General features: G+C 34.9%; 1 protein-coding gene across 1 annotated transcript in view; it reads left to right on the forward strand.

The window, feature by feature from the left end:
- The first annotated feature begins 775 nt into the window (after positions 1-775).
- Sh (Potassium voltage-gated channel protein Shaker) overlaps positions 776-16,800 on the forward strand; it is an 820,486-nt gene continuing 804,461 nt past the window's right edge. Inside the window, exon 1 of the mRNA XM_074118980.1 lies at positions 776-1,129. Coding sequence (XP_073975081.1) covers positions 1,089-1,129 — 41 coding nt within the window. The 5' untranslated portion in view covers positions 776-1,088. The remainder of the gene's footprint in view (positions 1,130-16,800) is intronic.

Raw genomic sequence — 16,800 nt, forward strand, 5'->3', positions numbered from 1 at the left:
CTTCTTACCTCTAAGGCAACCAACCTTTCTTGTGCTATGTCCGGTTCCAATTTAGTTAACTTTATTCTCAAGTCTCGCCGTTTTTTTAAATCTTTAAATTTTCTTTTAAAGGTGAAGATAAAAGACCATTGGGCTGCTTGGAATGTTAACCACTTAGCTAATCCCATCCTTTTGAACTTTACTGTAAAATAAATGCAGCGTATGATTGCCAAACTTTATTTTACAATTTAGGTTTGAGAAATTTCTTTATAATTACTGCAACAACTGTAACAAATAAAAAGTGTACCTCCTTCTCTTGGTTGCCAGATTTCTTGTATCCATCCTTCTACCCCAGTTTGAGCGTATAAATAGTTCATGATTAGCAATTATGTTTTATAATTTGTTAACTATTTGATCCAAATGAATGAGTAATGCGTTCAGATGAAATTTGTTTGCTGGAACACTAAATAAAGAACATTTAGATTCTTTTTATTCCAAATTTTCTTTTAAAGCAACAAATTATTAGCAGCGGCAAAAAGTGAAATATCACAGACACAGTGCTCATTTGTTTACTCTTTCTTTGATGTTTAAAAATATCTTTTTATGCATTTATTTATTTATACAATCTTACATTTTCTATCTCTTCCAATTCTAATCACCTTTCAGTTACACCATTTCAGTACGGCGGAAACTGTTTATTTAATTTCTCAAATAATTGAAAGCTCTTAAATAGACTATTATTAAACTAAATAAATGTTTCGAATTTTTATATTTTATTTTATTTTTTCGCTGGCTTCCTCTGCCAGGAGGGGAGTTAGGGAGTAGTGTACAGCTGGCTATTCTTGTGGCGGCTATAGCCACGACGACGGGTGTCCAAGATTAGCCAGTACGCGTGGCCACGCTGAATGTGCGGTACACATTACAAGTCTACTCGTATTTAGTGACGATTTTTATTTTTTATTTTGTGTTCGTGGGCGCGCGCGCGCGCGCGCGTGTGTGTCAGTGCTGAATGCGCGCGTTTGTGATAGTTTTTCAAGTGTCGATCTATTGTGATACACATGTAGGCCTGCTTAACGGCATCGGGCTGGCCAGTTGAAACATGTCTAAGCATGTCCTATCTCACGGCTTCGCATGGAATATCTCCAAGAAGGTAAATAGAATAATTAGCACTACCCCATTGTAAATCAGAGTGATTTGAATGTTTAATTAAATAAATTTTCCGGAACAGCGTCGTCAATTTAGACTATCCAGTGGGAGAGTATTACCAAAAATATTGGCAATAATTAAGGCCTACCTTCCATCTGCGGCACCGAATTTGGAAGTAGGACGTAATGCCACCCTGAAAAAATAGGCAAAAACTTGACTTTACTAATTAAGGCCTTCTTCAGTGAATAAAGAAGGAGTTGTGACTTGGGAGTCTACAAATATAAGGAAATTAATCGGGGAAATGGAAAAACAGAGTTTGAAGCCGAAATAAAACAGAAAAATCTTTGAAATGTGTCATTGTGAAAGAAAATTTTAAGTTGAGAATAAATTTAACAGCGACTGCTGTGAAAAATAAAGAGAAGGAAGAAAAATAATAATAAAGCAAAATGGAAGCTTGCAGTGGAATAATAAATTTAAGGAAAGTAATAATGAAACAAAAAGAACAAGTTTATGAATAATTTATCTTCGAGTGAGTGGTTAAACAATTTAAAATTAAAAATACGCAAGTAACAAAATTTACTGATAAATTCCTGGCCCTTTATTTGTACTTCTTCAAGGACTAACAAGTATTTCTGCTTAAGAAAACATTAACTACATAATTTTTAAAAATGAAATTGAAACTTTCAAAGAAAAAATAAAGGCTTAACAAAATTCAATCCTCAATAAATAATAATAGAGTGAAAACGGGGAAAAAGATGATAAATGAGACACCAAAAAATTTAGAAGAGCAAATAGATCAAATAAGACATTTGGTAAGCATATTTTGTTTTTACTCAAAGGATTAAGTGTATTAAACAGGGTTAGACCAATTAAATTACAGCTGTTTGTCAGTAGAACTCTTTAAATAAAATTTGGTATATTCTATATGGGTTTCGTGACCGTAAATTATTAAATTAAGGATTGAAAATTGGCGAGGAATCGGTTCAAATAAAAACAACTCGTCATTTTAACCAACATTTCGACAAAGACGAGTTGTTTTTATTGGACCGATTCCTCGTCAATTTTGAATTCTTAATTTGGTATTCAGGAAATAATGTTTAGTAAAGAAATCAATGTATCTTAATAAAAAACGAATAAAACGGAAAAATAAAATTAAGGTAAACCTCTAATATTTCGAAAAATTGTTAACATTTCTCCGACTAATGTACGACTCGTATTTAACCTCAACATCCATAACGATCTCAAAATCCCTTTCGTTTAAAGTTCTTGCAGAAACTTGTTTTTTTTTTCAAATTTTATTCCTCTAAAGCAGCTCATCCTAAGCCTCTAATCCTGGGGTCACCAAACTTTTTTGATCATGGACCCCTATATAATTTTTCGACATCTTCATCGATCCCCCTATAAAAGTAATTTTCAGTTAATTAAAATAAAACTATCTATTAGAACTTAGGTACTGTGTTTGTATATTTATTTTATGGTTTTAAACATTTATTACAGTAATTTTACATTGTGTAAAAACAATTTTATGAAAAATATCTTAATGTTGAAATTTAAATATCTTAATATTTATTAAATAATAAGTAACTATAAATAAGACCCCCAATCGACCCCCTGGCTCAGATCGACCCCTACTCTTTTTAAATAGACCCCTGGGGGGGTATTTCTTCCGCAATACCACACTAAAGAGAACTACTCTTGTCGAGAGAACCGTATAATAAATGGTGTGCCACCATTGGGTGCCTTCTCCACTCAGAATTCTTACATTTACTTGTTGCAGTTGTTAATTTCAATAAAAGATTTTGTTAAAAAACAGGTAAACTCTCTTTTCTGAAAAAAACTTTTCGGTTAATTTCTTTTCTTTCTCTACAATTCTGAAACCTCAATAACATGATAATGATAATATTTTCTAAGCTACACATTTATTTAAGTAAAAAATTTGAGAATTTAGGAAAACAAAAATGAACCTCAATATTTCTACAAAAAGTAGCAGTGCGGGATGATATCGTTGATTGCATTCTTATTACCCACTTATTTCCTTGAATTCTGTCCAGTTTCCACTAATAGGATTTGACATCAATCAATTGATCAAATGACCTGTTCCATGTTACCATCAATTTGACGGCGTCCCACCGTGAAATTTTCAGCAAAATTTTTGATTTCGGATAAAGTACATTTTATTCAAATCTTTGGAATTCATCTTGATGAATTTGACCCGCAGGACCAGATAGAATTTGATTGTGATCTAATTATAGATGATGCTCTGACAATTCTAGAATATTTATTATTATTATTATTATCCTTGCCATTGAAAATGAATGAGCTCGATTTTCAGAACAAGCTAACTCGAATAAATGTATGTATACTCTTATGAATATGTAAGACAAATTATTCACAATTTCCGGTTTTTTGGCCAAACTTTTGAATTAGGGATTAGGTAATCTTCTAGGTTTACCTGATTAATTAATATATGCTCTTCAGTTTTGGTTACACAATTAAAAAAGTATTAAGTTCTGTTTTTATGCATGTAATAAAAATGAATGTGCAACGATAATTTATCATTATAAGCCCTGGGGATAACCTAATCCCTAGTTCGAAATCTTGGCAAAAATTAGACTACAATTTCTCTTCCTTGAATGAAGCATTTGCCAAGCAGAAGTTGTCATGAAACAAAACATAAATATTACACAAACAGATCCGTATATAATCTCGATTGGAATAAATTATAGAATAAATAACTAAAATGTGTGAGGATCGTACCATATTAAATTTATGGTGAAAGTCTCGTAAATAATTGTTAAATAATGGTTTCTGTGGTTCTTATGCTCCAGTTATAAATTCATTAGGGCGCATAAATTTGATTAATCATGCTGTTTGACATGTTGAGTGTACTCCTAGCTTTCAGCCAATAATCTGTATGATTTCATTATTTTTGCAATATTTTACTGTTTGGGATAAAATCTTCGATTGTACATGTTGTTTAATGTTAACTCAACTATTCTTTTAGTGTTTTTTCTTCTTCATTGACTTTAATTGAATATCTTCTTCTTTTTTGAAACTTCTTTAGATAATCTGATTTCAGTTTGTTTCAATCTGTTTCAAATAAATAAATAAACATCCATAAAACATTAAAACTTCTTTCAGTTCATTGGGTAAAAGCAGAAAGTCCATTCCGCTATTCCGGCCTGAAAGTTACTGAAATACTTAAAAAGAGAGCAATTTACCTCTTTAATAATCCTATTTACTTTATGTTCTGGCACGAAACGGATTTCTTTTATAAATAAATTTATTATTACCTTCTTTATTTATTTATTTTTCTACTTTCATGTCAACATAAAGTACACGTCTACAGACATAATTAGGTTACGTTTAACATTTTTCACTTAAATCCTTTAGCATCTTTAGTGTTTCATTACCATTTAAGAAATTCTACAAAAATTAGCGATATTTTGTCCATTATTTTTTATTATACTCCATTTCTAAAATACTAATGTTTTATATTTTTATTTTTTAATTTGTTTATTTATTTTGGAACTGTATCTGGTACAATAGGCAAAAGTGATGAGAGATAAGGGATGCGCAAATACACATGCTCGCATCAATATGTGTGTACATCATATACGCGCAAATGTATGTGTGCCAAGAGACGTGAGTGGAATGAACGATGACCATCCAGTGGTGGAAGCCGTTAGTTCGCCTAGTGCTGCACGAGAAACGAGACAAATCTCGGTCTCGGTCTCGGTACCGAGACCGAGATCGAGACCGAGACGAGACTTGAGCAACCGAGACCGAGATCGAGACATGATATATATCTCGTCGAGAAATCTCGGTCTCGTCTCGGTTTTTCAAATATTAATTTTTAGCTACAAAATTATAAAATTGTGTTCTTTATTAATAAATAATCATTACGGGTATTGAATTAATTATTAAAAGATACGATTTTATTATATATGCTCAATATTACTACTTCTATTTGACTTAGTACAAATGTACAAACAGAAAGCCAATTCGCCAAAACACTATGAATGACCAAATTAACGTATAACTCTGACGCACTCTTTAAAGTCATTCCATAACACAAACACAGCTTAGTAGCAAACCTCAATCAAAACACTACAGTATAACGAACATAAAAGTGCGTGATTTGTACTAAGTAAAGTAAGCAAAGTAAAGTAATCGTCTATTTTTTCTAGTGGGGCTTTACGTCCAACTACCAGTTTGGTGTCGCGGACGGAGGCGACTAGCAAACATACTTTACTGTAAATTTCTCATATTAACCATTAAATAAAATCCAAGGCCTAAGACCGGGAATCGAACCCAGTACCACTATACACATTAGCTTCGCAGGTCTCGCACCGCTCGGCTACCATGGCGGCCCCCTTTGAATTACATAATTTTTACATAAATTCACTAAATTTCACTATTCATATCATTCATTCATTCAATTTCATAAATTTCACTATTAATAATCTAATACTTTGAACTTTGATATTATTTGAATTATATTTTAGAATTAGTGAATTAATGAATTTAAAAAAAAAACTATCTATGCACGTAAAAAATATTGCCACAAATTTTCGTTTTTAAGATAAGATACACTTTGCCCAATCATTGATACATAAAAGAGCTTTTACTGAGTCAGTAGTTAGAGAAGATCTTCTATTGGTCATTATCATCGCAGCTTGCGAAAATAATCTTTCCGATGGCACTGAAGTTGCACAGATACTAAAAATATCTTTCGCCATTCTAGACAAATTTTTGAAGGAATTCTCAAGTGTTTTCCACCATTCTAAAATGTCAACGTCTACTGGTGCTTGGTCTAATTTGGTGTAATTAATTATTTCTGTCTTCCATGCTTCGGTGATATTTGCTGATTTTTGAGCAAATGTTGCAAGAATATTGATGCAGTCGTCGTCGTCGTCAAAAGGTGAATCATCAGATTCTTTATCTTCACCAACAGCCATAACTAATGGAGCGGGAAGTTTGTTGGGAGGTGTATTTTTTATTTCACGAATCGACTTGTTATAGCAGGCAGATATGTTATTTGGGTCTTTCATTTGGCGCGTTTTCAACATCTTTTTGAAATTATATAAAGATATATAACAGTAATAGTAATATATGATGCATTGAAGTGTAAGTAGTTGTCTACTTTTACACACATTTTCATTACCAATATATAAATTAAAATAATTATTAGAAAATAATAACATTTTTTGAAAAGATTATTAATAGCAAACCGCTTTTAATACTTAAACAAAAATTCAAAAAACCGAGACCGAGACCGAGATATCTCGACGAGACCGAGACCGAGACCGAGACTTGAGCGACCGAGACCGAGATCGAGACTGCATAAAGTCTCGCCTTGTCTCGGTCTCGTGCAGCACTAGTTCGTTCGCCAGATTGGCAAGCTTACGCAGCAACCATCCTAGGAGGTCGGCGTTATATGTTGAGATGGTCGCGTGGCCACCTCTGCTTTAGTCTGCGCTGTGGACATGAAGGAAGTGTTGTAGTAGAAATGTTGTGGATCAGAGGGTTGTAATGATTGTGTAGATTTGATTGGAGTTTTGTGTATCGAGATTGGGCTATTTCAGAGACGAGAGGAATATTTAGGCCAGAGTATATTGTATGATTGGAGACGTAGAAGGGAGCCGTTAACTATTGTTCTCAGGATTTTAGACTGTAAGGTTTGAAGTTGGTTGTTGTTCGATTTTTTTGGCACTTCCGTAGTGCTGGTATTCCGTACGTCCATATTGGGGCAAGTAGAGCGGTATATAGTGTTCTTTTGTTCGTCAGGGTCAGTTTTGATCGTTTGTCGAGTAGTCTTTTCAACATTTTGTACCTCAGATTGAGGTCAATTCGTTTGAGTCTCGTGTGGCGGTTCCATGTTAATCGTTTGTCAAGATGTTTTTTATTTAAATTTAAATTTCATTAATTATTAAAAAGATGGTACTTAATTTCTAATTCTATCTTATTAGGAGGTTATACAAATTTTGCAAACTCAGAGCTCAGATTATAATTTTCTAAATACAATTAACAAATAGGACTTAGATTTATAGCGTAGATAACAGTTAAGTTTGCTAGAGTTTAGTTTAAACATATCGAATTTCGATTGATGTGATTTGAAATTGTAGCTGCCGATATTTTTAGAATAAGTCGGTTATTAAGGGTAAATTTCTCTGTAGAATAAACTTACCTTCAAGAATAACTTGCTTTTAACTTATAAGGCAATTTGTTGACTTTTTTGTCGGAACTAGTCGGATAAAATGGTCGGATTTCATACTTTTCCGGTAATAATATCTTTTATTTAAATACATTTTAGGATTATCTAAAACAAATATTAATAATATATTAAGGACGCCTTCGGCATATCCATTTTAATTATGTATAATCGCCTGAACAAATGGTATTTTTCAACATTGCAGGTCGTACAGCTACGGGGAGGTTACTTCACCGGGATTTAATTATACATTTTATGCGTTAAAGCCACTAGCAACATGCCACACGGTCTAAAAGTAATTTATCTACAGATATATTGACATAAAGTGTATGAATAAATAAAGTATTAAAGTTAATATTTGAAATAAAATATTAAAGTATCTACAGATATACTGAAAAATAAAATCAGTCAACTCTTGTACATTCCACTTTTATCTTCCATTTCTCTGTTACGCGTGTGGCACGTATTTAAAGTGTGTGCATTTGTTACATGAACATACGTATTTGAACATCCAACCGCAGATACTCGGCCCTCTTATAAGTCGTCCTAGAATAAAACTTAAGGCCCTCAAATCCATCTAAGCAAGCAAGTGAGTTTTTAAGGGCCTTATACGAGGGGGTACCCAAAAATAACCGGCATTTCTGCCGCTAGACGTGTATAGCGCAATTCCTTGCCAGTTCAGTCCTGCCTGTGTTGTCTGCCTGGCTTGTTCTGTTCATCTGCAGTGATTGTTTTTACCAGCGCTGTTTTGTTCTTTTTTCGTTTTTTATGATGGCAAGTTTAAGTGAACAACGTGCAGCTCTGAAATTTTGTTTTCTACTCGGTAAAAATGCTGCTGAAAGTGTTTTAATGTTGAAAACAGCTTACAAAGATGACGCTATGGGAAAAACTCAAGTATACGAGTGGTTTACTCAGTTTAAAAATGGCGACATGTCGATTGATGACAAACCTCGTTCTGGACGTCCATCAACTGCCCGAATCGACGAAAATGTTGAAAAAATTCGAGAGCCGGTGTTCACAGACCGTCGACAGACAATTGATCAACTGTCAGAGAGTAGTGGGTTATCTTGGAGCTCGGTTCAACGAATTTTAACGGAAGATTAGGGGATGAAAAGGGTTGCTGCCAAGTTTGTTCCTCGAGTTCTGACTGACAATCAAAAAGAACATCGAGTTGAAACATGTCGTGCTTTGAAACAACAGCTTGAAACTGATCCAGACTTTCTGTCAAAGGTCATTACTGGTGATGAGTCATGGTGCTATGGTTATGACCCAGAAACAAAGCAACAGTCGAGCCAAAGGAAGACGTCATCTTCACCCCGACCAAAAAAATGTCGTCAAGTCAAGTCAAACATCAAAACAATGCTGATTTGCTTTTTTGATGCCAAAGGCGTAGTCCATTCAGAGTTTGTCCCCCCAGGTCAGACCGTCAATCAAACCTTGTATTTGGAAGTTTTGAAAAGATGGCGCAATAGTGTTCGCCAAAAAAGACCCGATTTGTGGCAAACAGGAGACTGGTTCTTCCACCACGACAATGCACCTGCACACACAGCCATCTCTGTTACATAGTTTTTGGCTAAAAATGGCATGGTTCCGCTGCCCCACGCACCTTACTCGCCTGACCTGGCTCCGTGCGACTTTTTCTTATTTCCACGCATGAAAAAGGGCATGAAAGGTCACCGATTTGACAACATTGAAGAGGTCAAGAAAAAAACGAAGAAGGAGCTGTCAGCCATTTCTAAAGATGACTACAAAAAATGTTTCGAACAGTGGAAGCACCGGTGGGACAAATGTATTAGTTGTAATGGAGAGTATTTTGAAGGGGATAAGGTTGTTCTGTAAAAAATTTGTAAATAAATAGCTTTTAAAAAATAATTCCGGTTTTTTTTGGGTACCCCCTCGTATTATTCTTAAGCGTTTCCAATAAATTTAAAAAAAAAGTTTTTTAGAAGCAATTGTCAAGCTCTAGAAAATAATAGTAACCAAACTAAACTGCCTCAGTCTCACTTATCGCTAATTCTTAACTTCTTCTCACCTCATAGCCTAATACCAGTGTGGTAGATATTAAGTGCGTTTTGGCTTCACAATCTTAAACCATTGTAGTTTGAAGTTCAGACAGTTTTTCATTACTACATTAATTGTATTTCCTTAATTTTGGGCTTATCTATAGTTTGTTCATTTGGAAATAAAATAGTTTTAATTGGTTTCTCAATTTAGAATTAGTGAAATTGGCCATTCGACTTATATCGACTTGAAAATTAGTTGGGATCAGCCGTTTTATTATATGAAACAAACAATATAAATAATAATTCAAATTAAAATTAATAAATAAAAAAGATAAATTCTCACTACAGATGCAGTGTTTTCCACTAAGTTTGGGAACATAAACTTCGTAAAAGTTAAGAATAAAAATTCAGAATAAAGAAGAATCATCTAAAGAATGAAAACGAGGTTGCTAGACAGACGCTATCTTCTAGCTGTCTAGACGTGGGTAAACATAAGAACAATAGAGTTGCAAATAGGGGACAAGGTCTTTTCTAAATTAAGAGCAACGGAAATAACAATTAAATATTGCCAAAGTTGCCGGAACCATACTACTAATTTTATATGGTTACCTGACATTACTATATTATACATTTTTATTTTAAACTACAAAAATTTAAATTTATTGAATCGTCCAGTTCCAAAAAGTTATTTGTCCAAAAAGTTTTCGAAATCGTGATACCATTATTCTTTGCTCATCCGATCAATATATTACAGAAACAAACCACACCATCTCCTGTAAGTGGACTGAGCATGGTCGATTACATTTCTCCTGTCTGAAAAAGTAATAAAAACACCTCTATTCCAAATATATTAATTCTAGATATCTGTTTACATTTTCGAAACTATCCTTGTCCATGTCAATACAGTATTAAAACGGTCCTTGTCTATCGTACAGAATTCTTAAACAAGTATAAAGCTTAATTTTTCCAATATAACCACAAGAGACGGAAACTTCTTCAAAATATTCTTACGATATTAAAGAAAATGATTACATTTTAATGAAAATTTTTTGGAAAACCATCATAAGTGAAAATCTGAAAAGCATTGGCAAAATAATGATTGCGCAGGTTTTTCTTTATTTCCCAAAAATTAGATCTTTTGGATAAGATTATTTTGGAAATGGATGCCAAAATTAATGTACGATGTAAAAAATATGAAATATTGTTTTACGAACTTTAACAATAAACAGCATTTGTTGTAATAAGAAACTCTCACACTTTAATGTTGAACTGCGCTACTGATTGCAATCAATGAACTGTCGCATTAACTGAGTGATTGCGTTGCGATATAAGTTTGTCATCAGTGAGCTCTGGCATTTGTAGACCCGTAGAGGTAAGATGAAACAATGTTGCGGGAATGCAACCGTCTAGATTTATTGAGTTGCTCCGCGAAACACCCCCTACAATACTGTTTCAAACCAAGATATCTTGAAAATATCGTTATCTCGTTCAGGTATATCCTTCTCTAGCAATGGCAACTTCCCACGTGACTAAATCTTCCATGGATGTTGGCATAGCAGTCAGTAGGTACTTTATTCAAGTTAGCTCTATCTCCCCAAAGAATCTGAAGGTACCACCACCTTCTAAACCCAGCCTCTTCTGGGGCTCTTTGTCTGCCCCTAATGTAGCGATACCATTGCCCATCCAAAATTATTAGCAATTAGCTACTGGCTCTCCAGATTGGGAATTTCCCACTTTTTTCTTGCCCATCCTTTTCTTATCCCCTTGCAGGGTTGCCTGCAAGTTTCCCAGGTTTCTGAACCTCCAAACCTTCCGGCATTGGGCATAAATCAGTAGATGAAAAGTTCATCAGGCGTACGATGATCAGTCACGTTATACTTTTGGTAAGAAACACAGTACTAAGGCCAATTTTAAGGCTAGTTGTTTGCTATTGGGTTTGAGGATTACCTCAGCCCCATAACGTTTCTGTTGTCCTGCCACTAGAGTATTTGTCCGGGGGCTCCATGAGGTGCTAGAGATTGGATTTCACCCCCTAATTCTTGCTTATTCAGCTGGTTTGCAATAAACTCGTCGAAAATTTGTATTGAGAATTAACACTACGAACTCCTCAATTGTGATAGATTTAATTGATATTTTGTGCGTGATAATAAAGTTGTGTAATACCTTTTCAAATTAAAACACAGAAATCTACTTAAAATTTGATGTCTTACAATAGGCTTCAATTTATTGGATTCATTCTAACGTTTGGAAATCGGAGATAAGCAGTACTTCTTCAGTCTCTTCTCTGAATGAGACGATGTAAAGGATAAAGCAGCGAAATGGAGGAAATTACTTTCTTAAATCCAAAACTTTTCAGACAAATCTTATAAATGTTATTAGTAGAGGAATTAGGAAATAATTTCAGAACAAGATAGGAGTATATGGAATGAATAATGGATACAAAAGTTGAGTTTGTTTTTAGTTCGCTGACGATATTATCTACTTTAACGCGCACATCCCTCAAAGAGCGGTGATTATTTCACAAACTTCAATTTATCTAGAGAGATCAGAAAGTTATACTAAGAATAAAATTAAACATTGCCTAGAAAAGTGGTAGTGGTGCTTCTGTCAGGTACGAATGGGCAGATGAATTGGGCATGCCGCGTCAATGCAACCTCTTTTGCCCTATTTTTAGTAAAAGTACTGATTTTTTTGACGACCACCAAGGGGTTTCCTCAATACCCAAAGCTTCCTCCTCAAGCAATTTCCGCTGAGATTCATTTCATGAACTTCTAACTGTTTGTTTCCAAAGACATGTAGTAGGTAATAATGGAGAAGTGCCAGTAGCTTGAAATGCGATGAGCTAATATCCCCTTTGATCGGAGATTGTACAGCAACGCCTCAACCTCCAAAATTGGTACTAACTTGAAGAGCGCCTCACTTTTCTGCGCACCGGTAGTTTATTATATTTTTTATTCAAATTTAATGGCCATTCTATTTGGGACAAATTTAAAATCCAAATCTGGGCGCAACATCACACAAATTTTACCGCCGGATATTTCAAGAATTGATCACTATCCTGGATTGAACAGCTCCTTTACTTAAAACTCTTTAATACTAATTATGCATTAATTAACGGTAATTTTAGTCGAGAAGTTTATTTTATGGGTTTGAAGGCTTAGATTTACAAGATTTGTAAAGAACAATTTGCGCTTCATTAAATTTAGAAAAAAGATATTGGATCTAAAAATTGCGAGCGAGATTTGCGTGAAATAAATTGATATTGCTTACATTTAATTGCAATAAAATTTTGCCCTTCAATAAATACGTATTTACCTATTACGTACGCTTACATTTCTATGGAATTATAGTACATAGAAGTGTGGTGTCGGGGATACCCCAAATAGTTAAAGGACCCTTGGTGGTCGAAGGGTTAAAAGATATTCTGTAAATAAGCTTAGAAAAAGTAAGGGATGTAGTTTTTGCATAATTTATACAAATTTAAATGTTAAATGAGCTCACGCAAAAGTTTTTAGCATTTTGTTTGTAGATACTTGTAGACAAATATTTTAAATAAATGAATTAGCTTGGCAAGGCTCTAGTGAAATAGACGGGGTCTATGAGAAAACTAGAACATCCCCACCTTGTCACAATATTTTTGCGCAGGTCGCCAAATTTGAATATAACAAAAACTCTTTCTGTTTAAAATCAAGGAGCTTTTCACAGTCTATAGCAAGCCTCGTACTTATTTAGAACTTAATTTACCTTAAGCATTTTCTGCAGGAAAGAAAAACAAAATAGATCACTGTTTTCTGGGATACTAATCTTTTTGTTAATCGTGGGAAGACTATTAAGCACTCTGAGGAAACCTAAATCGCTTTAAAAGGCAGTGGTTGTGCAAAATAGAAACAGCTTTTTCATGAGAAACTGCAGCTCGAATTGTTAGTGTGTTTTTCTTCTTCTTGCTCGGCTCTACAGCCCGTCATTGGGCCTTGGCCTTCTCGATCCGCTTCCGCTAGTCCTCTCTATTTAATGCGGCAGCTTTCCAATTGCGGGTGTTCAGCATGTTCTTGGAGTCCTCGCTAACACCGTCAACCCATTGTAACCTAGGGGCGTCCAACTCTTCTTGTGCGCTGTACATTTTCCTCCATCACCTTTCTGGGCATTTCGTTATCCCCCTTCTAATTACATTGGCCTGCTCAACGCAACCTACGATGTTCGGTGGCCTGGAATAGGTGTATCAGCTCCGCATTAGAGCGCCTTCTCCAGGTTTCTTCTTTTTAATAGGCCCGTATATTCGCCGAAGAATCTTTCTTCCAAACTTAACAGTTTTTCATCGGCTTTCGTTTTTACCCAGGCTTCTAGACCGTACGTGAGGTCGAAAGAGCGCCTTGTAGAGGGTTACTTTCGTATTCCAAGATACAAATTAGCTCTTTAAGTGTAGGCCGATCCCGATAGAACATTTGTTTGCCTGGGCCACTCTCTTCTTGATCTCTATGGATACATTATCTATTGTAACGATGGTGCCTAAGTAGGAAAAGAAGTTCCCTTTTTCAATACCAAAGCCTCCTACGTATATTCAAACGATCAGTAAGCTCTTTTAATCCTCCTGCATGCATATATTCTGTTTTGTCCTCATTGTCTTTCAATCCCACCTTCTCAGCAACTCTGACCAGATTAAGGAATTCGGTTTCCATTTCACTGAAGGATCTTCGTATGTTATCGACGTTATCTGCATAGGACAAAATCTGCATTGACTTGTGAAATATTGTGTCTGATCGCTGAACGCCGGCTTTGCGTATCACATGCTCCAGAATTAGGTAGATAGTGCATCTCCTTGCCTCAAACCCTTGTCAGGAGAGATATTCACTTGCATCGAACAACCCCCATATTCATTCTAATCAGGCGTACGAGTTTGGTTGGTATACTCGTTTCAAGTAAAGCCTTATGTAGTTCTTCTCTACGACTACTATCATAGGCCGACCTGAAGTCTACAAATAGGTTGTACTCCCTTGCCTTTCCTAAGATCATTCTGATGGTAAAGATCTGATCCATGACAGATTCGTTTCTTCTAAACCCACACTGGTAGGCACCAATCTCTCTCTATGACAGTAGTCTATCATACAATATGTTGGAGAAAATTTTATAAACCCAATTAAGTAGAGAGATGCCACAATAATTATCAGCACAGATGAGCTGATCTCCTTTTTTATAGATTGGGTATATTACAACGTTCTTCCAAGAATTAGGCATCACTTCATTAGTCCTGATGTTTAAAGATATCCCCCTCGGCTCTTTTATGAGATCTTTTCCCCCATACTTAAATAATTCCGGGGTCAGATTGTCACTGCCAGGAGCTCTGTGGTTTTTCTTTCTATCTATAGCTCCTCTAATCTCCTCTTCATCACTTGAGATACGTTTTTACCGATCACAATATTTTGATATGACAGTGACTGTATGTATTTAGGAAATGGTTTCCACTGCGGATTGTGGGTTCATAGGCGCAGGAATGATAGTTGAATGTTTTTTTTATTTATTTTCAAAAGGGACACCTAAACCATTCCATAATTGTTGCGCGTGTGGAAAAAAGTATTTGTAAAAAGTTACCCACGCGAATTGCAAAATAAAGAAAATTTGTTATTCATTAAAGAATACAATTTCCGCCTTACTAAGTTGTGTTCCTTTTTATGAAAGAAAGAGCCCCGCCAGTTTTGCCAGATTGTGTTGTTTGCTAGACGTCACACGCGTCTCGAATTTGATAAAAACTGTGCCAATGTTTCCATCGCTGGTTTACTTTATTAAATAATAAATAAATATATTTACTGTGTTAGTTCTTGGCTCGCGCTATTTATAAGTTTGTATCATCCAATGTTTTCACTCTGGGTAACACCTTTCATTGTAACACACATTAATTCCATGTCGAAATGGAAGGGAAAAAAACATTTGATGTGAACACTAACACGACTTTCTCTCACCTTTAAGATTCGGAGATAACAGAAAATCATAGGAGCCATATTTGAGAAAATCTCGAAAAGTGAACTATAAATATTTATTTACAGTAACAAAAAGCTACAAAGCTAAAATATTTTTAAAAAAAGGAAGCTTTATAACAAACAATTTTTTTAAAAAAAAATGCTAAGCTTCATATCTGTAAAAACTCTAGTTCATTCTAGATTAGATTTCGGCACAATACTCCTCGTCATTTAGTCAAGGAAATCATCGAAGATTATTATACTTAGTCACCTGTCCTCGAGAGAATCCAAATTCACTTCGTCGTCTTTGTACTACTTTAATCATTTTAGGAAGCGGAAAAAAGTTCTTTTGCAGCTTTTCTAACAGCGTTATTAGGCGCCACGGTAGCCGAGCGGTTAGAGGCGAGACCTGTATAGCTAATATGCATTGTGGTACTGGGTTCGATTCCCCCGGTCTTAGGCCTTGGATTTTATTTAATTTTATAAAAGAAATTTACAGTAAAATATGTTTGCTAATCGCCTTCGTTCACGACACCTAATTGGTAGTTGGACGTTAAGCTCCGCCTGAAAAAATTGGCGATTACTTTACTTCTAACAGCGTTATTTTGCCTATTGTGAATGAATTCTAAATAATGGAGGCGTACTCAAGTTTAAATCAGACAAGGCATTAAAATATTGAAAATATATTGAAGTTACGACGGTTGAAGTACTCTATTGATATTCTAGTATTCCAATTTAAGGCTCGTCACATCTGAAATCATTAGCTTTTTTCTGTACAATACAGACAACACTAATCAGTGAGCTCCTAGAAAGAGAAACTCTAAGGGCCGGCAGTTGGATTCGAACCCGATCTCCGAGGGAGAAATGCTGCATTCGCTAGTCCCTGAGCTAATCCCTTCCCTTGGAGTCCTCCATTTTTACAATTTGGAGCTTCTTATGGTCAGTGTGATATTAAATCGAAAGAATCGAGTGTTCTAATAGTGTCAAATTAGAATTAGTAACTATTTATAATAAAAACCAAGTATCAAAATATCAATTAGAGAAGTACGTGAACATATCTAAAAATATGACCGTGGAATATTTATCGCCAGAATGCTAAGTTATTATCGGACAATTTTGAAATAATTTCTATAATTAAATTCAACAGTTGTCCATATATTACAGGAGTATATTTGTGTTATGAATGTTCCCAAGATAGAATCAGCCGGCTTGATATTCTTACATAAGGAGGTCACGTAAACTATTAATAGATTTGTCAAGTGTACACTTTAAGTGACAAGGAGATAATCGTAGATCGCTCTAGTGTCGCCAGAAATAAATAAATAAATAATTATTAATATAGGCGCTAATGGCCTTAGATGTCGATGCATATTCTCTCTCCCAAACACCTTCGTAGCAGAAGAGAGAAAGAAAGAACTATATTACTGGAAGCAAACAAAATTTATACTTAAGGCAGTTAATTTATGCTTAAACGTAGGATACTTTTTGATCGTTATTTATTTAAAAA

Source organism: Rhodnius prolixus, unplaced genomic scaffold (assembly GCF_049639745.1).
Source record: "Rhodnius prolixus isolate KJV_2025 unplaced genomic scaffold, Rpr scaffold_2, whole genome shotgun sequence".
NCBI classification, from domain to species: Eukaryota; Metazoa; Arthropoda; class Insecta; order Hemiptera; family Reduviidae; genus Rhodnius; species Rhodnius prolixus.